This window comes from Setaria viridis, chromosome 9 (assembly GCF_005286985.2).
Source record: "Setaria viridis chromosome 9, Setaria_viridis_v4.0, whole genome shotgun sequence".
Taxonomy (NCBI): Eukaryota; Viridiplantae; Streptophyta; class Magnoliopsida; order Poales; family Poaceae; genus Setaria; species Setaria viridis.
This window is the reverse complement of record NC_048271.2, coordinates 5696189-5719073: the sequence shown is the minus strand read 5'-3', so window position 1 is coordinate 5719073 and position 22885 is coordinate 5696189. Positions and strand designations below refer to the sequence as shown.

Here is a 22885-nt window from a genome sequence, read left to right as displayed (position 1 = left end):
TTAATTGTGGCCCCCGAATATCTTTGTTCCGTTACATTTCTCTGGCCAATTTTTAGCCACTTAACCCCTCCGCGTATCTATATTTCCACCTCTTCACCTTCCCCCTTCCTCCCGTCGCCCTGTAGGTTCCGCCAGCTTCCGGCCGCTGCCCCTCGGGAGGTAAGCCTGCTGATCCGTTTCCTCCTCGCTCGTGGTTGGATCGTTTCATTTAGGGCCTGGGATCTGGTGTATGTGGTTGGGTTGCATATATGGATTGGGAGTTGTGAACTAGAATCTTCTTCAGCTATAGTATTTGGTTGGGTTGTTAAAAAGGGGACCATTGCCTAATTTATCTTTACCGATACTGACTGTTTTCCCCTTTTAGCTTTTGCCAACCATGAGTTGCTTCTGTATGCAACGTACGCGCAAATTTCAGTGCTAATCTGTAATCAAATGATGGTTGTCTGATATGAAGTATTGCCCACTGAAATAATCCCAATGCGCAGATTTTTAGATTATGGGGTACTATTTATTTTCCATCCTTTTTATTGAGTATTTGTGAGTTGTTAAAGGCATTTATCTTGTATCATGATATTTGAAAGTGTATTTTGAAACCGTACGTAGGCACGATAGTTCACTGTTCAACTTGGTCTGTGAAAATTTTGCTGCAACATTTTGTAACCTACCTTGTTCTTGTCAAGTAGCAGGTCTTTTGGTTCTCTTATTTTTAATATATTGATGGCATAACACTTCCCATTTGGTCTGTTTTTCATCAATATATTCCATTATCATTGCTTTTATTTCCAAACTTAATGGTAAGATGTGTAAGAAATAGTATCCATCTTTGCCATTGAGAAATAATATCTTCATCAATATATTCCATTGATTGTTTTTATTTTTTTGGACACATAACTCATATGCTACTAAAGAGTGGGTGACTAGCTGGTTGCTGTTGGTATTATAGCATAATTTGAGGATGCAAGATCCGTGGTTTTCTTAATCCTCATTCGGTGATTCAATAACTGATTAAACATACTCTATTGTAGGTTGAATTGCCTGCCACTTCTGATGCTGATCGCTTGGAGTCTGATGAGCACTTAGTCATGCTGATGCTACAAGCAACTGTTCCTTTTGTGAGGCCCGGTTCTTGCTGGGACCTAAAACTGTCTGGAAAGGGTGCTTCTATTTTGCATAGTAAATTAGGATGCAGTGCAGTTTACAATTCAGTGGAAGGCCATCATGTACAGAAGCCACACATTGTTCATAGCTACAAAGTTAACTTTACTAGAGTGAGCCATCACCTGTGCAAAAGTTTAAATGAAAGAACTACAAGGCACTGGCTGGTATTCCTTGTCCTCCATTTGATGATTTCAATCACTGTTTTTTTCCCTCTTAAGCATCTTGTTGTATGCAGCATCGATTCCATGTTAATGCTTCGTCAGATGACGACTTCCGCTCATCACGTAACATAGCGATCACTTTATTCAAGCGGTATAAGAATGTTATTGATCGAGGAGGTGGAGAGAACCTAGAAGTATTGATTCTTGTTGAAATCTTCCCTTACATAACTTTTATATGCAGCAATTAGTAATTACTGTGACTGTCATTGTTATCAGGAGTTTGTCAGTGCTGGAGTGAACGCATATGCCCTAGGGTGTACAGATGAGGGGCTTAGAAAGGAACTTATGGATATTGAAGATTCTGGTCTTGAGATTGAAGGCTTAGGTGAAATCAGCTTGAAGTTCAAAGTCCACTCCTTTGAGGTCAACATACTCCAATCGATATGAGTTGCATCATCTGATTTACTATACTACTACTGTTTTCATATAATCTACTGTCTTACATTTACTTTGCACTTTATAGTCAACTAAAGCAAATTTTCTTTGATGTTGTTACTATAGCAAAAAAATGTGCTTTGATTACATGCTATGTCCTTATTTATATTAATTTTCAAGTCCACTAGTTTTTTTTTAAATAAGAAGTTCCGCTAGTTATCATTGGCAACATATGAAGAGAGATGTAAATACCCCCTATAAGATCTTTGTAGTTTTATCATTGGTCTCCGTGATACTCTTGTATGCAGATTCGTGAATGCATTTTGTGGCTCAGTATAGTATTCATCACAATACTGTGCACACCACAACCAACAGTTATCAGGTGGTCTCCTAACCCGCCGGTGTCTGCTGATGTCTTGCATCAGTGGAAAGGTTTTTGTGCTCTAATCGCAAACGCTTACTATGTCAAAGGAATGGCATGGTAAGAGCAGCTCCAGCCAGCGGTGTTCTTCTTTTATATCAGAATCTCATACATGTTGCTAATACTGATGCTGTGCTAATACTGATGCTGCAGGTTACCGGTGAAAACCTTGCAGCTGGAGCAGATGGCTGTCACAGGAAATTCAGAGGAACCGTCACTAGTTGCTAGCCGGATGCAGTTAGTTTTCAGCACACTAGAGGTTTGTAGCAGCGTTGGCAATGTGTATTACACGATAAGTTAAAAATGAAAATTTCATTGTCACTATTTTTTGGATTCATCTTGCAGGTAGTTAGTCCACAGTGGCCAAGAGTGTGATTAAGTGAAAGCAATACGATCAATCAAAGGTCTTCCGTTTTATTCTGACCAACCGAATTCCCCTGTCCAAGTTCAATGGTGTAATGAATGATGCTTTTCCATTGTCCATTTGATCTCAAATTTCAAAACACGCAGATGTACACCAAAGAAAAATGTTGATGTACTTGATTGTAATAAAGTAAGTACAACAGCTTCTTTCTTCACCTTGAGATAGCTGTAGTAGAGGTAGATGGCTGCAGCTGCGGCTGCGGCTACAGGAGCTATAACAGTTGCAGCCAGTCAGCTAGCACCATGTCTAGCAGCTGCAGCTGAGCAGTAGCATGCGCAACCTGCAGCCGAGCGGCTGGCTGTACAGCTGCAACACAAGCCGCTGAAAAGAAGCTGAAAGCGAACACTTCCAAAGTGAACACTGTTACCTGTTAGTCGTGTGTTACGTGCCAACGTAGCCGCATTTAAAATATAGCTACCAATCATTTTGCACCAAAATTTGTCTAGATGAAAATGTGCCTGATTTTAGCTGACAACTCCCTCGCCTCTACAATAATTTTGTTTATGGGAATATAATCCATCCTGTACTAGATGCTAGAAATTGTGCAGTATTTCTGCCAACATTAATTTCTCTTTAAATAAATTATTATGATCATCAATACTTCTGATCTCAGATGTGAACAGAGCCACTCTTCTGCTTCATACCATTACAGATTCAGCAATGGCATAGAGTTAGAGGCCCCTCTTAAAGTCAACACAGAATTATATATAGAATCAAAATCTGTAACAGGGCGACAGCATTCTCGATGATCCTCTGAAGATTAATTATGGATCTATGTTCACAACAAATGCACTTCACATCTCACAAGAGTTGCTAAAGGTACAAGATTAAATTAAAAAAGTGTTGCTTATAGACTAACAAAAGAAGAAAAGAGGGTGCAGAGCTACAATTTGTCAAATTGACAGAGAACCTTTTTGCCCTTCCAGCCACATGCTGCTTCCACTGACGCCTTCAAAGTAGAGTTGTATCCTACACTCTGTTGTATGCCACGTTTTTACTGAACAAGCGGCGGATGTAGACGACTTGCAAAGCGCTAGCTGCCATGAAAGCTAGGTACTCCGCCATTGTGTAGAACATGACACGCTTTCTGGTGCTCTCATTTGCTGGATTGAATCAAGTCAGGAAATTAACTCCGCATTGTCATAAATGGTAACAATGGTAACAATAAACAAGTGAAAAGACAAGATCTTAGTGCAGGCATGTTTTTTGGCTTTGAAGTAAAGATAAACTAAGAGGCAGGCAAAACTGAGAATGCATTGATTGAGGAAATTAAGCTCAATACCAAGTCAAAGATATTAGTCGTGCTCTAATTATTCAAAAATGACGACATGAATGTTTCTAAATTCCAACTAGGGCCTTTCTTCCTGTTAGCACAGGTGTCACTTTTCGGAAGAGAAGAAAGCATAGATGCTATGATAGGCTAAACATTTCAGAGTTGTAATAAGAGCAAATGCAAGTCCATTGAGCTTACTGTGTCGGTGACGAGCTTCACGTGCTTTTAGGTACTTCTGCTCAGCAGTGACGGACTCTAATGCTTCCTTCAGCTCCGCAATTTTAACATTAATGGGGTCCAAGTGCTCTGCAACAGAAATGAAACATGGCTTATACGGCAGTGCTAACATGTCAAAACTGAATGGATGACACATAACTCTGAACAATAATAAACCTAAAGTCAAAAGGCCAATCAGATTGATAGCTGTTCAATATTTGCAAATTGGTTTAAGTTTCGCAGAATAAAAAGACACTGTGAAGCTCAAGATACAAAGGCAGTACACTAACCATCTTTTGCCAAATTGTGCTCATTGGGTATGTGCCCGACATGAATGTAGAAAGAAACAGTTTCAGGTGCTCCATATGGGTTATGGAAGCAAAACTTGTACATGCCACCCCTTGGAGCTTTAAACTCAAATTTTTCACCAGATTTCCCCTTCAACGTATGTACAGTATTGCCACCTGGTGAAGTTACCTGCATTTGTAGAGGTGAAAAATCAATATAGAGCATCATTAAAAGTGATCAAGAGATCAACAGTATGATACAGCTATATGCGCACACATTACAACGCACTCACAATGAAAATACTATGTGCAGGTAATGCCATATCAATTTTACAAGTACGAATAGTGTTAATAAGCACAATGAAGGCACATGAATAACAATATAACCAATTGTAAGTAGATGAGTAGGATCAATCAGACATTCCCAAAAGTAACAGACATCATTTGTTGCCTTCATGTTAGTGACAGATCAGCCATAGGATTACTCCAAGATAATAGGCAACGAATGTAGATATTGATCATATAATAAGTGAAACACATTATTTTCCAAACCACACGAGGTTTCATTCAGTGGAATTATAAGAGTTTACTGAGACATTAAAACATAACTTCCTCTCAAAGCAACTACTACGAGCAGAAAACAAATGTCCAAACATTGCCTATAAGTGAAGAGAACTAAGAGCTGATCCTTTAGCTGTTAATAAAGCATAGGAATATCTTGCGTTGTACCGAAGGTAAAATAATCAGATTATCTAGGCGGGAAGCATACAAACCAATTCACAGCATCTGGACAATGTTTACTCAATCGAACCTTAAGAAAAGATAGAAAAGAAAACATCTATTAGCATGAATTGCAGCATGACACCATCAAGAAGCAGAACCCACCGACAGAGCCAACAGATACCCAGCTGACAATGGAACAGCAAATGGGACTTTTGCTTGACGTTTTCAATTGCACAGAAATGAAATTGGCATCAAATTTTACCAAAATCCCTTACCAAAAAATCAACAATCCAAACAAGGGGGACAACTCAGCGAAACAGCACATCATCGTCCAATCAAACTTGAACCACCGATATTGTGCACTCGCAGGTCAGAATACACATGCAACCATACAACAAAGCAGTGGCAATCCACTGAAATTCCCGAAAATATACGACAACCACATGCTAGTGACAATGAAATACTCTAGATCCCCAAACTTGTACGGAAGTTAGAGATCGCGTCAGGGGATCACGACTGACGAACCATCCGCCTCCGGATCCCCAATTCAGCCCACCGGATGGCCAGATCCCTACCACAACAACCCATAAACCCATTCGAATCACGACCCTCCTATCCAATTCAACCGCGCAGAAGCGGAGGACGCAAGGGGGCCGAGGGGATCGGGGCGGGTACCGTGAGGTCGATGCCGGGGTGGTCGGAGCTCCAGAAGATATCGTGGTCGACGACGACGAAGTTCCCGGACACGGTGTCGCCCTCGTAGGGAACGAACTCGTGGATGCACTCGGTGTCGGTCACCGTCACCGACAGCGCGTCCGCCCATCGCGCCGCCGACAGGACCGCCGCCAGCGCCACGACTACCAGCAGCAGCACCGCCGGCCGCCGCCTCGCCATCGCTAATCCCTTGGTACCACTGCTCACAGCGTGCGGATCAGGGATCGGGCCTCTCAGCGGGGCGGGCAGCGGCAGCGAGCTCCGCTGGTGCACGGCGGGGTCGGGGCGGGGAGGAGGAAGCCGACGGGGTCACGCGAGCGAGATGGGCAAACGGAGGGGGAGGTGATGCCGTGGTTTTGCAATAAAGGGCCCTGCGAATCGCGAAATCGCGCGAGCACGAAACGGGTTCGTGCCGCCTGCGTGGCCATGTGGATGCGATTGGTTCCCATGTCTTGACGTGGCACGGGTCGCGGGGCCGTTTGCTCGAACCGTCAGGAAGAAGGCGTTTCCTCCTTTACGTGAACGAACGACGAAGGCGTAGTCATTACCATGGGCCGTCGGTGAGTGAATATGAAGTCCATCGCTCTAAGAGGCCCGTCATGTTTTTGGACTGAATTAGGCCGAATTATGAGTCCCATCGAATTAGGGCTCAATCGAAGCCTTCTTGAACGACGGAGAGAACTGTTGATGAGGGTGAGCTCTGAGCAGCTAACTGATGAACTCTGGATGTATATTTTTTAAAATTAAGCTCTGGATATTTTTTCAAAGGAAAGTTCTTGTGCAGAAAATATCTTGGATGATGCCTACGTGCATCATGGTACATAAGTACCTGTCCTTGTCAGATGCAGAAAATATCTACTGGGCCCATGCAGCATTATGGTTTTTATTTTGGTCATTGTGAAATGATCACATGGCCATGTAATTCCAGTTTCGCAAGAGCTTTGTTCTCAATTTTTCTAAAAAGGAAAAACTTAATATTCTATGCATATTTAATTTCACCCTCTTATGGTTGAACCGGATGAGACATGATGATCCTCGTGCGCAGAAACTGTCAGCACTTTTTAGGGAGTGTTTGGGAGGCATGTGCTAAATTTTAGCACCTGTCACATCGGATGTTTGGACACTAATTAGGAGTATTAAACATAGTCTAATTACAAAACTAATTGCACAACCCCTAGGCTAAATCGCGAGACGAATCTATTAAGCCTAATTAGTCCATGATTTGACAATGTGGTGCTACAGTAACCATTCGCTAATGATGGATTAATTAGGCTTAATAGATTCGTCTCGCGATTTAGCCTAGGGGTTGTGCAATTAGTTTTGTAATTAGACTATGTTTAATACTCCTAATTAGTGTTCAAACATCCGATGTGACAGGTGCTAAAATTTAGCACTTGCTATCCAAACACCCCCTTAATCTTCAAAAACAAAACTGTCAGCACTTGGAGGAACAGCAGAATGAGACAAGACAGGCATCCTTTCGCACACGGACAACGTTAGTTACTGGTACTTCACGAAAGATATGCATACCAAAAAAAGGGGTTTGTCGTGCTACACCACTGCTTCTGGAATGGCACCATCACCCCCATTTGGAATGAGCCTTTGCTTCATCCGAATCTAGTCAGAATCTAGGAGTACATTGCCACTGATAGTAGCCTGCAACCTTGCCACTCCTACTTCGAGAAGCTTCGCAGCCTGACGAGCTTCCTGAACATTCCTTGGCAACTGGCCAACCGCAGACGCTTTTGCCACTTGCGCAGCAACGCGACAAAAAAGTCAGTTGGGCGTAGGATAAACTAACCCCTACTTGCAGCTGGCTGGAACGACTGGATGCTTCCATAGTGGGTTCTGGAACGTTCTGGAACTTTCACTTCCCGCTGGGGCTGCCCGGGTTCGGGTTCAGGTGGTAGATGCTCTGCACGAGCACGTCCACGTCGTCGTCCACGTCGTTGTCCACGTCAGCGCCGCTCCCCTCGACACCGCCCTCCCGGCGCTTCTCCTCCAGGCCGAGGCTCAGCAGCTCCACCCAGAAGCTCTCAGTGTCCTCGCCGCCGCCGGTGTGGTCCGGCCGGCTCTCGTCGTCGGCAGGCTCCGCCACGCCGTTGACGCCGACCGGAAGGCCGGAAATGTAGTCGCCCACCGCCGCCTCCGTGGCGGCACCGCTGCTGATGCCGTCGCCGCCGCGCGGAAGGTACCCGATGGGCCGGCGGCGTTTCTTGGAGAGCGCGTCCTCGAGCTCCCTCTGGCGGCGCCCCTGCCGGTCGACCAGCATCCGGAGGAAGTCCGGGTTCTTCATGGCGCGGGCAAGGAACACGGTCATCTGTTGCTGCTTCTGCTCCGCCGTGGTGATGCGCTCCTCCATGGCCTGCATCTGCGCGCGCGTGGCCTGCTGCTCCTGCCGCAGCTTCACCACCTCCGCGAGCAGGATCCCCTTGTCGCGCTGCAGCCGGTGCACCTCGCCCTCGAGCCCGAACTGCCCCACCTCCAGGAACGCCGCCGGCGACTGCGCCTGGCCCTGGCCCTGCCCCTGCCCCTGCTGCGCCGACGGGCTCGACGGCGGGCGCCGGCGCTTGATCGTCTTGAGGAGCTCCCTCTGGCCCCGGAGGAACCCCTCGTTCGCGAACTCCCACCTGTCCGGGTCAACCTTCCTGAACCCCTGCAATGCAAGAACGAGCCCACCAATGCAATTCAGGCGGGGATGCTCTCCCCCGCGGTGAAAAATTAATGCCGCCGATCGATCGCCATTGATGGCGCGAGCACTGAACAACGAAGGAACAATAGCTAGCAGGACTCACGTAGGTGTTGAGCTGGCGGACGAAGCTGGAGAAGTTGCTGTGCTTGAAGTAGCGCGGGAGGATCACGGTGGCGAAGGCGTTGGCGTCCCAGACGACGAAGCTGTTGCCGGCGAACCCCCAGGAGACGACGGTGTCGGTGTTGGGGTCGTCCACGACGTCGTAGGTCTTGGTCAGGAACGGAGTGGGCCCAGCCTCGCCGAGCCCTTCCATCGGCCGGGGCAGTTCCGGCACGCCGACGGCCCACGAGGACGCCGCAGCCGCCGCTGCCGCCGCGTCCCCCGCCGGAGCGCCGGTGAAATCCAATTCGATATCGAACTCCTCCTCCTTCACAATGCCGTGGAAGGGGTCCATGGCCACACCAACCAACCAACGAACGCGATCAAACAATGGCAGAACAGAGCTCCACTTAACGGAGCAGGGGAAAGGAATCCGGACGAATCAGGAACCGGTCAAAAGGAGGCGATCTTTGGTTGGGAAAAGCGGCCTCAGCGGAACTAGCTCAATCTGAAAATGGCCTTCCTGAATGTCAAAGAGGGGAGGAATTCGAGGACCACCAAAGATCGGTTGAAAACGAAAGGGGAAAAGAATGTCAGTGGACAGAAAATTCTTCCAATATCTTAGCTATCGACGCTAGGTGCCCCAAATTACAGAATCTCAAGCGAAGCCTTTGCAAATCGGAAAGGAAAGAAACGAGTGAAGAAATGCAGCTGCGAGAAGCAGAGCTTGGCGGAGATGAGGAGGAAGAAGAAGAGGGTGAGAGCGACGCTGCATGAACAGAGGGAGACAGAGCGAAGGACCAGAAAGTACAGTCCCCTTTTGAGTCGGAGACCAGGGCGACCGCGTGAGCAGAGAGCTCGCCGGGACCGGAGGACCAGTAGGCAAGTACACGCGGCCGCCACGCCAACTTATACCCCCGGCGCGAGGCCCCCACGTACCCCGGGGTCGGCGCGGAACCTTCCAGACGCTTCTGGAAAGACTGGAAGGCCTCTCCGCGAGGGGCTTCGGCGATTCGCTGGGGGGCGTAGTTTAATCTCGGGGGAGCGCGGTGACGTGGCGCGGAACGTTCGCGAAGGCGCCGGGGAGAGTTCTGGAAGCGTCCGCCGGTTCCGCCCATCCTGCATTCCAGCTTCCCGAGCTTATTTTAATGGCGGTGCGCTGACGCTTTAGGCCAACCCGTGGGCCGACGCGTGGCCCCAGCCGGGTTCGCGGGAGACGCGCTGACGCTAGTTGGCTGCGCGCGGATTGGCCGCGAGAGATGCGTGATGTCTGATGTGATGTGACGCCGCAGGCGCAGGGCAAGTGGGGCGAGGCCTGGCTCCTTGTCTGAAACGAAAAGGGATTGTCCTGGTCGTCCAGCAGCACGAGGGCCCGCAGGCCGGCCACGGCCTGCACCACGGCCTGCATAGTGCAAAGGCCTGGGCCTATCTGCCGAACAGGCCACCGGGCCTTACCGAACTAAAAACTTTTATTTTCTATCCTTATTACAGCAAAAATGTTTGTGCCAAAACGAAATTAAGCTTCTTTTTGTAGCAGCCCAGAGGCCCTCGCCTGGACGACGTCATCGATCAGTCGGTGGACGTCGCGCCACGACGAGCCGTCCTCACCAACGGCCGCGCGCGCGCGCTCCGCCAGCTCCCGTGCCCTGGCCTCCATCCCCTCGCGCCGCGGTCCGCCCTCCATGAACCAGGCGACGGCGCGCGCGACGGCCTCCGCCGGCACGGTCGTCTCCGCCTCCCCGGCCCTCTCGCCGCGCGTGCCGCCGTCCCACACGCGCGCGCCGAACGCGGCCACCCCGGTGACCAGCCGCTCGTTGATGAACTGCTCGAACACCAGCGGCCACGTGAGCACCGGCACGCCGGCGGACGCGGCCTCCAGGACCGAGTTCCAGCCGCAGTGCGTCAGGAACGCGCCCACCGACGGGTGGGCCAGCACCGCCACCTGCGGTGCCCACCCGCGGACGACCATGCCGCGCCCGGCGACGCGCTGCTCCCACCCCTCCGGCGCCCACTGGCAGCTGTCGGAGTCGTCGGAGCGGACGACCCACAGGAACGGCTGCTTCGACGCCTCCAGCCCCAGGGCGAGCTCCCTGCTCTGGGTCGCTGGGAAGTGGGCCCAGCTCCCGAAGCAGACGTACACCACCGACCGTCTCGGTTTCGTGGACAGCCAGCTCAGGCAGTCCGCGTCGCAGTCGCCGCCGCGGTGCACGGTGGAGCACGACGGCTGGGCGAGGGGCCCGACGAAGTAGGCGCGGCGCGCGTCGACGCGGCTGAACTCTTCGCAGTAGGGCTGCTCGAGGTCGACGAAGGTGTTGACGATGACACCGAAGCCGGCGAGCTGGCACGCCTTTATCTGCTCCCACGTCTTGGAGAGGTGGTCGTCCTGGACCAAGAAGCTCGGGAGCTCGGACACCGGGATCGTGATCTCCTTCCCGGGCAACCCCGGCACGGACACCACCGCCCCGGCGTCGGAGCTCATCCGGATGATGTCGGGGCGCACCTTGAACAGGTTGTTCATGGCGAGCTGCGGGAACACGCCGACGGGGTGGAACGTGATGCGCGGCACTCCGAGCTCGGCGGCGACGTCCGTGGTCCACCAGAACGGCACGTCGGAGACGATGGCGTCGGGGCGGTGCTCCCGGAGCAGCGACTCATGGGACGGCCGCACCAGCTCCATGGCGCGGTACACCCGCCACGCGTCGCGCGCGGGGGCGGTGGCGAGGCACTCGACCCCGTCCCCGAGGCCAACGTCTGGGAACGGGCAGCGCAGTACGCGCACGGCGTGCCCGGCGGCCGCGGCGCGCGCCACCGCGGGCGCGATGAGCGCCGCGTTGGCCGGCGACACGACCATGGTGGCCTCCAGCTCACCCGGCCGCGCCGCGGCCATGAGGCACGCCAGGTCGGTCTGCGGGATCAGGTGGCCCCGCGCGAAGGTGGGCAGGAAGAACACCCTCAGCATCCGCCCCGGGCCCGACCCGGACGCGGCGGCGGCGTCGCCGTCGTTGTGCGAGCTGAGCGCGGTGGTGGCCATGGAGACGACCGCAGGACGCTCAGGCCCAGCATGCGGCGCAACGGGTGGAAGGTTACGACAAGCGTTGTCTATCAGACCACTTTCTCTCGGCACGCGTTTGTCCCGTGCGACGCGCTCCGATGTCCGATACTCCCGTCCAGATGCACGTTTGGGAGCTTCTTGTTTGCCCGCACGTGTCGTTGTGATCCGCTCTTTTTTTGCCAAGACGCCAAGAATAGCCGGGGCGCGTGCATGATGAAGGCGAATGGTTTTCGTGATCCGTGTGTGGCGTGAGGGTGCAGTGCCTGGCACTAGCCCTGGTGGCATGGTGGGTGGCGCTCTGGTTAGTCGCGGCGCTTGCCGAGTCATAGTCATTAGTACAGACATGGACTGGTTGGAAATTTGGAATTATCTTTCGTTTCGCTGCAGCAGACCAAGAGTTACAGTAGCAAACAGCCGCAGCAGTAGCAGCATCCATCGCACACATGCATAGGTACAGACATGGGGGGTTGGAGGTACCGTTCGTTTGGCTGCAACAGATCAAGTGTTACAGTTACAAAACAGTGGCAGAAATAGCAGCAATGCAGCATCCATTACACACATGCATGGAGAAAAAAGGAACATCGACCTAAACCAAATGGACGGCACGGTACGAAGAGCAGAACGTGGAGTAACAGCGGGGGATTCTTGCCGTTCCGTCGTGGCATCGGGCCTATCAGCCTATGCCTCCTTTCCGGCCTTCGCTCCGAACACCACCTTGCCGCCGTGGCGGAGCACCTCGCCGTCGCGGCATACCCTGGCCGTCGCCTCCGCGGGCAGCGTCACCACCACGTCCCGCGCCTCGCCGCCCTCGGCCGCGGGGAGGACGACCACCAGCCCCTCGCCGGCGGCCCCGCCCACGCGGCACGACACGCGCGCCGGGGGAGCGCCGGCCTGGAACTCCGCGCCGTACATGGGCACGTGGTCCAGCGCCACGCACGTCAGCTCCGGCCCGTACATCTGGAACGGCCCACCGGCGCCGCCGCCCTCCTGCTGCTGGCGCGCTTGGAGCCACTCCACAGCGTGCCACAGCTCGTCCTCCGGCACGCCGGAGACGTGGCGGTCCAGGGCCGCCGCGACGGCGGGCAGCCCGGCGGCGAGGTCGGCGCGCGCGCGGGTGAAGTGGACGACGCTGCCGTAGTACCCCCACGGCAGCGGCGCGTACATCCGCTTGCGGAAGTCCAGCGCCAGCGTGAGCTCCCGCTCGCCGCCGGCGGCGCCTGCGATCCGGAGCCAGAACAGCGCGGCGAGCGCGGCGAACGGGGTTGTCCCGGACTCCAGGGAGGCGAGCAGCGCGCGCACCGCGGGCGCCGGGAAGTGGAACGTGGCGGAGGACATGGCGGCGGCGTCGGCGCTGGCCGGGGACGCGGCGCTGGACTTCTCGGCGAGCAGAGGCGGGGGCGGGGGCGGCGAGGCTGGGGAGACCTCGAGCGCCGGGGCATGGAGGAACGGCGGGTAAGTGCTGGTGGTCCGGCGGTGCGCGGCGGCCCACGCCTGGAAGAAGAGCGCGGCGGCGGTGGGGTCGTTGTGGATGTGCGTGCAGCTCAGCCCCAGCGCGAACGACTTGTCCGCGAACTCCGTCAGCTGCAATCCATACACAATCACCGCCATGGCAGGTTAGGCAACAAAGCATCACTATCACAGTGATCAAAGGCTTGATTTCTTGGTCCTAGAAGGCATCTGCATCTCTGCATCTGCTGGGAGTGAGACCAATCAGTCAATCAGTGATACATGCATGTGACGCATTCAATTGACGGCCTGAAGTGGATAGCAGTACAAGGTTCCAAGTCCAAGCGCAAGCCATTTAATTCTGGATATGTACCGAATTACTAAATGTCACAGTAGCATCACTATCACAAACACATTATCACCAAACTCAACTGCTGAGCCACCAAACCATTCAGACAAACGCTCTCCAAAAAAAAAAAACATTCAGGCAACAGGACGCTCGTGCTTGCTGCCAGCTACTTCTTGTTTATACCACTAAAGTTGCCATGGATTAGCTCACCTAATTTCACCAAGCAAAGCTAAACTGGGGTCGATTAAGCAGGTGGTCGATGGTACCTGGATGTAGAACGGAGACCAGATGAAAGGCTCGGCCCCCATGGGCTCGTAGTAGAGGAGATCCATCTCCTCGTCGCCGGTCGCCGTGGCGAGCCACTCGTCGAGCGTGGCCGCCGCCCTGGCGTCCACCATGCGCACGCCGGCGTCGTTGCACTTGACGACCCACCCGCGCGGCGCGGGCTCGGCCTCCGCGGCGGCGGCCCCCTCGCCGCCTTCGCCGCCGCGCGTGAGCCGGCCGGTCATGGCCGGGTACAGCGACAGCACCTCGGAGAGCGACTCCTTGAGCTGCTCCCGGTCCACGCCCGGCGCGGCGCGGCAGTAGAGCACCACGTGCACCGTGTGCCGCTCCATGGCGTTGTCCAGCGGCGACAGCGCGTGCGTCTTGCCCGGCCGCACGGGCGTCACCGACGCCGCCGTCGACTTGGCGAACCGCGTCACGCGGCTGCCGGGCCCCGTCGCCATCCCCGCCGCCACCGCCGCCGCCGCCGCAGGCATCGCCGATCCGCGCGCGCGCGCTACAGAGCACACCGGAGGGAGTTTTCCGCGTGGTGGTGAGATCTGGCTACTGCTCGAGTTCTTTGAGGGGAGGATTGGGCTGAGGATGGGGGGAGATTTAAGGCCGGGATGGTGGGCAGGGTTTAGCTGATGGTAGTTGAGCGCATTAACGAACTTTTGAATTCGGCGGGCACGTGGCGGCCCGTGAGTGGACGGATAGTGTTACAGTGTCAGGTTGGTTGGTGGGCAGTAGGGCGTCCGTTATTAAGATGGCGTCATGGCCTTCAATTCATCGGTTCATGAGGAGAATTCTGCCGCGGTATGCAAAATCATACGGGTAATTTTTTTTTTGAGCCATAACAGCAGCTGCTTAGTCTTATAGGCGCTGTAGAATATAACTGCATGGCTGAATGAGTGTTAACATGAGAACGAAACATGCAAATTCGGGTGATACTGTGACATTTACTAATCCTTTAAGCATCCGACTTCAGGGTTTTAACTTTTAACGATCTGTGCAACAGGTACGCGTGATCTCGAGCAAAATATCCTACACAGCTGGCATCAGCATTTCCTACAGAATATCCGACACAGTGGCATCGCATGTTCACCTCAACTCGGCTTTGGACGAAGAGGAAAAATAAACCCATCTCAGGATCTTTCTTCTCTTGCCCCAAAACTCAGAACTCTGTGAAGCTACCCCTCGTCAGTTATCATCCAGCAGAGGCTGCTCTTCCACCGCGGCGTCCGGTGTCAGCGAGATGGTGCCGTCGCCCAGTGGCAGGCGTAGGATTTGACTATGGGTATTCAAAATAAAAAATTGATAGATTAAAGAGAGACTGACTCAATATAATGGAAAAACATACGAAGCTAATTCAATCGCTCAATTTAGCAAACATATGAGGGAAAAGGAGAGACTAATTTGTGGCAGAGATTTTCATATCTCCAGCACTATTCCAATTGTTCTCCTAAATGATTTTAGGGAAAGCACATTTGCTGAGCAATGATATTTTCATCAAAGATAGGAAGAAATTTTCAACAGTACTGTCGTTGTCAAGATTAGCGGATCAAGACTACGGCTAGTAAATTTCTTTTATGCGCGTAAGGCTTCGGATGGTTGCGTGAGAGGACACGGGGTTAGACTGGTTCACGCAACGAAAGCCCTACGTCCAGTATGAGGAGCTGCTCGTGTTACTCACGCGTCATCTGTAGTAGGGGTTACAGGAGGGCGAGAGAGGGAGCTGGTCCCAAGTCTCTTGGGTGTGCACGGGTGCTCGTGAGGTGAGTGTGTGGGTTCTGTTCGCTTGAGCCCCCTTCCCTGTCTCAGGCCCCGGTTCTCCTTTTATAGCGCGGGGAAGCCACCGGGGTTACAGATGAGACTGGGTGCGTGGAGAAGTAAAGGGGTAAACAAAGCTAAGTAAAAATACAACATAAGGAGAGGGACCAAGTTCCAGGACTGTCGCCCCTCGCTCCGGCCTCCGGCTCCTATCAGCGCGTCCGTCGGGAGCGGGCGGCTGCCTCCAGATCCTGTCGATGATCTCTCCGGTGGCCGTTGCTGCCAGACATGATGATGATGTTTAGTCGTGGCGTCTGTGCCCGCCGGGGAAGGTGGCTGATTCTGTTATCTTGCTGATGACCCGTCGGACGCGGACGTCGCGTCCCTGTCGCCGGAAGCGCGGGGCGCGAGAACGGGCGGAACGCCCTCCTATGCCGGGCGGCACGGGCCATGAGTACCCTGTGGCGAATCGGAGGGAGACGCGGCCACTGTAGTTCGCACCGCACAGTCGCGCATGGGTACTTGTGACGGATCGCGCTGGGAGCGCCAACTCCTTTCTGCGTACTAGGGCCGCGACGCATTTATGGCGAGGTTGACAGGGGGACCCACGAGATCCGTGCCCTGATCCTCCAATCTGCGCCCGAGGTGAATATTTGTCTTGTGGGCCCGAACGAGTCCGACTCCCCCGTGCCCTGGTCGGGCGAGGTGGATTTTTGGGGCGGGGGGTCGGGCGCTCCCAACCCCAGACCCCGGGGTCGGGCGAGGCGGAACTTGGTCTTCAAGGGGTCAGGAACGTCCGACCTCAGGACACTGGGTCGGGCGAGGCGGAGTGTGACTCCTCCCTCCCGTATTGGGCCGTCGGCAATTTTTATTACCTTAGGTGGGCCTGGACCTTTATGATTGCTGTTTCCATGGGCTTTGGGAGGTTGTTTCACATTTCCCCTCCAACAAGTACTACAATATTTCTCCATATGAATAGAGACATACATATTTAGTATTTCAATATAGTATTTCTGTGTTACGAGCTTCTTAGAAGGAAAAGCTATGCCTACAAATGGAAGAATAGAACATTACTATCGGGTCGGGGACACGGGGTCTCGCCGAGCAGTCCTGTCGCCGTCTCCCCGAGTCGCCGTGACGCCGTGAGAGTTGAGACGCGGAGGCCAGCCAGTAGCGTGCCCGCTGGGCGCTGGCCGCCGCCGGCCCGCCGGTCGCCGCGGCACCACCGCTCCGCGCAGGCCGCCCGCCGCCACCACCGCAAGGCGTAGAAGCCGAAGGGGATTAGGGCGCCGCCGCAGGCCGCTCCCCGCCGCCGCCGGCCGGACGCTAGGGTTAGTTTCACGCGGAGCCCCTATGACCTATGTGCGGCGCTGACCATCAACAGGTCTCTCCCTGGAACGCGTGGGGTGGGGGGTGGGGGGGGGGGGCGACGCTGACCGGCTGACGGGCTGAGTGGGGGCGGGCGGAATGGGCCAGTTGGGGGGGGGGGCAAATGGGCCAGGGAGAGTGAAGTTGCCATCTTTATTTTTATTTTTTCCATACATATACCTAGTATACATTATATATATGAATTTTTTGTGCAAAAATAATAGGTATTCATTTGAATACCATTGAACACAAGTGGGCCCACCCCTGCCGTCGCCGTCGTCCTCGTTCTCCAACATGGTCAGGGGAGCAAGCCTTCCAGCGTCCTTGAACTGAAGGCCATGGTCAACGAGCCTCTCGCATATTGATTGGAGATCGGTCTCCCCCTGCATCCATCACAGATTCACAGTCGACACCATGTGTTAAAGGCACCAGGCATTGGACGCAAAACAATTCTGGTTGCATGTTCAGTTGTTCACTCATGAATATTGTACTTAATTAATCTTAATAACAAACAAAAAGAAATGAAAAGTCAAACGTGTTATGCTCTCAAATGTCAGGTAGCCGTCGTCCTACTACTAGGCTAAGGAGATAAATGATCGAGATATCTTTTAAATTAAATCTACCATTTTTCTTTGCTCGATGAGGCAAGAAAAAACTCACGGAGTTCAACTGCTGATGGACAAAATCAACCACATCATCGCTTGTCATGCATTTCCTTGCCAAAAAGAAAACAAGAGACACACAATTTCAGCATGGATGTATAAGGGGGTGTTTGGAAGGGGGTGTTAAACTTTAGCACCCCACTTTTAGCACTTGAACTTCCAAACAGGGGTGCTAAAAGATGAGTGCTAAAGTTTAGCACCCTTATTTTCTTTAGCACACTCAAGGGGTGCTAAAAGGTGCTAATGGGTGCTAAAAGTGGTCCCCAAGCCCACTTTTTTTCTAGTTGCCCCCTCTATCTCCTCTCCACTTTTCCCCAAGCTAGTTATAAATGAGGGCAATGTAGTCATTTCTCACCCAAGGTGCTAAACTTTAGCACTGTATCCAAACAACCCCAAGTGCTAAACTTTAGCACTCCATTTGAGGGTGCTAAAGTTTAGCACTGTGCTAAAGTTTAGCATTGTGTATCCAAACGGGGCCTAAATAGAAACCGCTACAAAAGCAACACATGGGGGAAAGCAAACATGCCAAATGATATAAGGATCGAAAACAATTGAAAACACTTCTTAGCTAAGAATTAGACCCACCTTACCCCTCACGTTGGACCCACTACACAGTCCGGGGGAGGATGAGGAGGATGGAGAAACACCCAAAATCGTATTTTCTAAAATGTTTCCACCATCCATATAAATATTTTCACACCCACCTCAAACATACCCGCCCACCTATACCCACGCTACAGGAATCACGTCCGCACAGGCACGATCCTGATTATTGCCTTCCTTCATTCTTTCCATGCATGTTAATCACGTCAGGTACGCTTATTTCCTTTAATGCAATTCAATCATGGATCACGTCCTTTCTTCACGCATACCCTCCTTCCTTGCATGTTAATTAGTTCCTTCCTTCCATGCACGTTAATCACGTCATGCAGGTTTATTTCCATTCATGCAATTCAATCACATATCACACACCGTGGAATTCGTTTCTGTTGGTTTCTCGAGGCACATTGACCAGCAGTCAGGTGAGATCGTGAGGATCGAACTTGCTTGCAAGCGAGTTGAGGGGAGGCAAGTACGAGCGCGGCAGGACATGGCTGTCACAAGCCAGCCTGTGCCTGAGCCAATTGAAGGGAAGGAGGAGCTGGGCCACGGAAGGAGAACCAAGAAGTCAGTCAAGAAGATAGACCTGTGAAACCAAAGTGATGCTGGGCCGAGCCCATGTACTAACCATTATGTACCGGTGAGGATGAGGGGGAGGGATGAACAAGATGTATCAGACAACTAAACCCTGAATCTCTCTCTCTCTATCTGAGTGTCCTCGTGCTAGAATCCTTCCCTGGATTCAGCCAAGTCTATCCCAAATTCCTCTTCTCAATCTCTGATTTCTGTTTGCTGGATCTTGATCGTGACATTTGGTATCAAATTTGGTCGATTCCTTGGGTCCTGTCTTTCAATTTGGTTTTGGTTCCGGCGGCGTGTGGCAGCGGCGATTGGATCTTGTTTTGGTGGCGCGTGGCAGCGGAGATTCGCTCGATCTAGCGAAAGGCAATAGGGCTCCCACTCTGACGATCAGGATGGCGGAGGCGGAAGCAGGGATCAAGGACATCAGCAAGAAATTGGACATCATCCTCGACATGATCGATGGTGTTAACAAATGGCGTCCTACCCTCGACACCGTGGTGGATGAACTGTCTCGGGTGGTCGGCAAGCACATCGCGTGTTGAGGTACTGGAGCAACCAAGTGCTCAGCTCCAACCTCCCAAGGTCCCGATGCGCGACGAAGAGGGACGGGCCAACGGCCACCGCGTCAAACAAAGTTACCAGGGGTCTGCTGATAGGGCCTTGGTCCCTAAGCATCCCCTGGTCAAGGGTGAGCAATCGAATTTCCATCCTCGCAATATACTTGAGTTTGGTGACTCTGTAGGCAGACCATATACCTCATACCATTCTGCTCCTTCCAATCACAATTTTAGAATGCCTAAAACTGAATTTTCTAGTTTTAATGGTGACAACCCTAAGTGCTGGAAGGATAGGTGTGAGAAATATTTTGACATGTACCATATTCTTTATCATGCTTGGGTTGGCTTTGCTACTATGCATTTTGTGAAAGGGGCTGCTTACTGGTTTCAGACATATGAAACTATGCATAGAGTTGACACATGGTCTGAATTGGTAGTTGTTTTTGAAAAGTTTGGTAGAGATCAATACCGGAAATTGATGGATGAATTGCTCAATATTAGACAATTGAGTATTGTTGAAGCTTACCATATTAAATTTGATGAACTCCAACATAGAGTATTAGTTCATAATGGGAATCTAGATGATACCTTCTTTGTTACTTAGATTTATGCAAGGGTTAAAAGAGGAAATTAGTTCTGTCATTAGATTGCATAAACCTAAGAATGTTGATACTGCTTTAGCCCTGGCTATGAAGAGATTATGACAGCTTGAGATATGTATAAGAAGAAATCCTATTATAAGCATGAAGCTAAAGAACCTTACAAGAAGGACTTCAAGTTTCCTAATCCAGCCAAGGGTTTACTGGGTGAAGCTCCTGGTGAACCTATCATCTCTGAAGCTAAGGCATCAAACAAGAAGTCTGAACGCAAATTTGACTCTATGAGAGCAATGTTGAGAGCTAAGGGCCTTTGTTTTAAGTGCAGAGAAAAATTTGGACCAAATCACAAGTGCCCAGAAACTGTTTCCCTATACATTGTGGAGGAAATGTGGGAGGCATTACAGTTGGATCAGGAAGGACAACAAACAATTACCTCTGACAATTCTTCTGATTCTGATGAAATATTGATGAATCTGTCTGAAGCAGTTCAAGAGGGGACAACACACAAGAAAACCATGAGATTGATGGGGACAATAAATAATCAAAGGGTTCTCATCTTAACTGATTCAGGCAGCTCTAACCCCTTTATCAGTAAGAAGATGGTCTGGGATGTCCAATGAAAGCAATACCTGCAGCTCAAGTAGTTATTGCAGATGGAATAAAATTGAATATTGATATGTTAGTGCACAACCTGGAATGGTACACTCAAGGTCACACCTTCACCACTGACATGAGAGTGTTGGATATCAACGGTTATGATATCATTTTGGGAGTGGATTGGTTATCTGAATTTAGCCATACGTGGGTTCATTGGAAAAAGAAGCTCATGAGGTTCACTCATAACAAACAAATCGTGTGAAAAATCACGTGACTTGTGACTTGCGGTGTGCGCGTGTGGGGGCCTCCAGGGGATCCCCGGGATTTCTTTTGTTTTTTTTTGCCTCAAGCCTGGTGTGGCGACCCTTTTTATCCCGGTTGGTAATACCAACCGGGATAAAAGGGGAGGGGATTTTTAGTCCCGGTTGAGTAACCCGGGATAAATGACCCCCCTTTTGTCTCGATTGGTTTATCCCAGATGGATTTTCGGGAGATTTGCTCCCTATCAACTGGGATTAAAGGTGAATTTTCTACCGGTGTATAACAGGATCTGCATTTCAAGTGGGCATGTAACTTTTTCCCCAACATGAAGGCACGTAAAATTTCCATGGCATGGTGTTCAATTATCCACAACAAAATTGAAAGATCCATACCGAGAGAATTATTACCCAGTCACATTATCTGATGTCAGTTGACGATCAGTCGATCACAAATCACATTTCATTATCATCATATTATTTCTAGCAACGTTGACACTGAAGAGAAGTTCAGATAGACGCTTGCTGGTCATAAAAATCCATTAGCAGAAGCAATCATTGCACATTTGCACACGAGGCTTTCTACCCGGTTGCTGCAACTGGCATATATGTTTCCCTTTGTTTAATAAAATCACCACAGAATCACTGTGACGACTGCAAACCGCAAAGGTAACGTAAAACTTTTAACCAGGATTTGTTGCTAGATCATCACAGAAGGAGATATTGTAACAGTCAAAAGCCAGCAGCAGCAGCAGCAGCTGATTCCTTTTTACCTCACGGTTCTTCCTGCAACGATGTTCAGAGTGATTAACGTCCTCAGTCCAATTTCAATTTCTCATAATCCCAATAATGCGTACCTCAAGATTAATAATTCCAAAAATTTCACCATTTGTCATGTTATCTTTATTTCTGGTTTCAGTATTTTACCATTGCATTGATAATGTTCAGAGTTCAGATTCGGTCGTACCTCGCGTGGCTCAAGACTTTTTCAGAGTGCAGCTTTCACCCCAACTCTAGGCTGCTGCGGTGTTTTGGAGAACCTTTTCCAGACCTTCCTCCAAACTCCAGTAACAGATCAGTCTCAGCTTCTAAGCTTCGATTTGTCAGTCAATCATGTGTAAAGTATAAACCCAGCGATCATGATGACATGATCTGCATGTGTATCAGCACAAATTCACAGCTAGCATTATTGCAGAACTGGATTCGCTTGCTACGACTACTACATAGGTGAGCCTGGGATCGATGCACGGGTTGCATTAGCAAGTGTCGCTTAAGTTTGAGGATCCACGATTGGATGAGAATGGAGTCTGCAGATTCGGATGTGAGAGCTTGGAACGAACTTGGATGCATGAAGCAAGCAGCGAGGTTGAGGTCTCTGGCGACCGGCGATCCATCTCGGTTGAGCTTTGGGAGCTGCCATCTGCCGACCATTTCTGCCATGCCCTGCTGCAGAGTTCCATCCCGATCGAGCTACTGGGATAGCTGAGGCCCGAAGGCGTGCGTCTTCCAAGATGGGGAGACTAGGAGGAGGAGGAGGGAATCGAGAAACGGTTGGAAGACGGCGGCGCTCCGGCGAGCCGCGGCCTGAGGCGGGGGCAGCGTTCGTCCCGTCGCCCTGGGGGTGGACGCGGTATTTCAAATACCGTCCACCCCCTAGGTACCTGCCATCCGTCCGATGCGACGTGTGCGGACCGGATTGACTGAATCGCGGAAGGAGGCCGCTCGTCAGTTTCAGAGTCGGACGCCGGAGGCCGTGGCGCGCGGTGCTCCGCCGGCTCCGCTAGCTTGGCCACCGTTGAGATTACCACCGGCGGTGCGACCTGAGGTGAGGGTTGTTCACGCTTCTCCGGGCCGTGCGCTCGGTCGCCGTGGCAGCCGTCGTCGGCCACCGGCCGGTACGTGCTTCGCCTCTGCCCACAGACACTGTTCGTGAAGTTCTCCGGCGTTTTCACGTATCTTTGCTGAATTCTGTATGTCTGCTGCTCCATCTGATTGAGGAACGAACCCCTGCAGGCTGTAATCTACGCGCCATTCTGACATGTTATTCTCCCCGGCCAGCGGATGCATACGATTGCTTTCGATTTTGATTTGTCCCCATTCTTATTTCTTAGGGAAAATTGGCTTCTGGAAAATACCATTGAAAGAGCACGCTCCTGTAAAATACCACCAAAAGCTGCAA

The 22885-nt window shown here is 51.5% G+C and overlaps 5 protein-coding genes across 5 annotated transcripts; 1 reads left to right on the top strand and 4 right to left on the bottom strand.

The window, feature by feature from the left end:
* Positions 1-2753, top strand: LOC117837691 (uncharacterized). Its single transcript, XM_034717422.2, has 7 exons — positions 1-159; positions 1026-1322; positions 1394-1513; positions 1596-1742; positions 2063-2235; positions 2329-2434; positions 2521-2753. Exons 2-7 carry the CDS (start codon positions 1083-1085, stop codon positions 2548-2550), a joined length of 816 nt encoding a protein of 271 aa, XP_034573313.1. The 5' UTR covers positions 1-159; positions 1026-1082; the 3' UTR covers positions 2551-2753.
* Positions 2754-3335: 582 nt separating this feature from the next.
* Positions 3336-6193, bottom strand: LOC117837692 (transmembrane emp24 domain-containing protein p24beta3). Its single transcript, XM_034717423.2, has 4 exons — positions 5774-6193; positions 4379-4565; positions 4071-4178; positions 3336-3702 (listed from the first exon to the last, which is right to left on the bottom strand). Exons 1-4 carry the CDS (start codon positions 5990-5992, stop codon positions 3569-3571), a joined length of 648 nt encoding a protein of 215 aa, XP_034573314.1. The 5' UTR covers positions 5993-6193; the 3' UTR covers positions 3336-3568.
* Positions 6194-7290: 1097 nt separating this feature from the next.
* On the bottom strand, positions 7291-8960 carry LOC117835011 (heat stress transcription factor A-2a). Its single transcript, XM_034714361.2, has 2 exons — positions 8608-8960; positions 7291-8468 (listed from the first exon to the last, which is right to left on the bottom strand). Exons 1-2 carry the CDS (start codon positions 8956-8958, stop codon positions 7680-7682), a joined length of 1140 nt encoding a protein of 379 aa, XP_034570252.1. The 5' UTR covers positions 8959-8960; the 3' UTR covers positions 7291-7679.
* Positions 8961-10091: 1131 nt separating this feature from the next.
* On the bottom strand, positions 10092-12157 carry LOC117835009 (probable UDP-glucosyl transferase 73B6). Its single transcript, XM_034714359.2, has one exon. The coding sequence runs from the start codon at positions 11998-12000 to the stop codon at positions 10120-10122; it is 1881 nt and encodes a 626-aa protein (XP_034570250.1). The 5' UTR covers positions 12001-12157; the 3' UTR covers positions 10092-10119.
* LOC117835010 (protein ECERIFERUM 26-like) lies at positions 12123-14311 on the bottom strand. Its single transcript, XM_034714360.2, has 2 exons — positions 13717-14311; positions 12123-13236 (listed from the first exon to the last, which is right to left on the bottom strand). The coding sequence occupies exons 1-2, from the start codon at positions 14209-14211 to the stop codon at positions 12334-12336; spliced, it is 1398 nt and encodes a 465-aa protein (XP_034570251.1). The 5' UTR covers positions 14212-14311; the 3' UTR covers positions 12123-12333.
* Positions 14312-22885: the final 8574 nt, after the last annotated feature.

Coding starts and splice junctions, on each gene's coding strand:
- LOC117835010 (XM_034714360.2), bottom strand. CDS start 14,211: ATGCCTGCGGCGGCGGCGGCGGTGGCGGCGGGGATGGCGACGGGGCCC. Junction 13,237..13,716: donor GGTCTCCGTTCTACATCCAG/GTACCATCGACC, acceptor TATGGATTGCAG/CTGACGGAGTTCGCGGACAA.
- LOC117837691 (XM_034717422.2), top strand. CDS start 1,083: ATGCTGATGCTACAAGCAACTGTTCCTTTTGTGAGGCCCGGTTCTTGC. Junction 1,514..1,595: donor GAGGTGGAGAGAACCTAGAA/GTATTGATTCTT, acceptor CATTGTTATCAG/GAGTTTGTCAGTGCTGGAGT. Junction 2,236..2,328: donor TATGTCAAAGGAATGGCATG/GTAAGAGCAGCT, acceptor CTGATGCTGCAG/GTTACCGGTGAAAACCTTGC.
- LOC117835011 (XM_034714361.2), bottom strand. CDS start 8,958: ATGGACCCCTTCCACGGCATTGTGAAGGAGGAGGAGTTCGATATCGAA. Junction 8,469..8,607: donor TCCGCCAGCTCAACACCTAC/GTGAGTCCTGCT, acceptor CTTGCATTGCAG/GGGTTCAGGAAGGTTGACCC.
- LOC117835009 (XM_034714359.2), bottom strand. CDS start 12,000: ATGTCTGTACTAATGACTATGACTCGGCAAGCGCCGCGACTAACCAGA.
- LOC117837692 (XM_034717423.2), bottom strand. CDS start 5,992: ATGGCGAGGCGGCGGCCGGCGGTGCTGCTGCTGGTAGTCGTGGCGCTG. Junction 4,179..4,378: donor GCACAATTTGGCAAAAGATG/GTTAGTGTACTG, acceptor TTTCTGTTGCAG/AGCACTTGGACCCCATTAAT. Junction 3,703..4,070: donor TGAAGCTCGTCACCGACACA/GTAAGCTCAATG, acceptor GATTCAATCCAG/CAAATGAGAGCACCAGAAAG.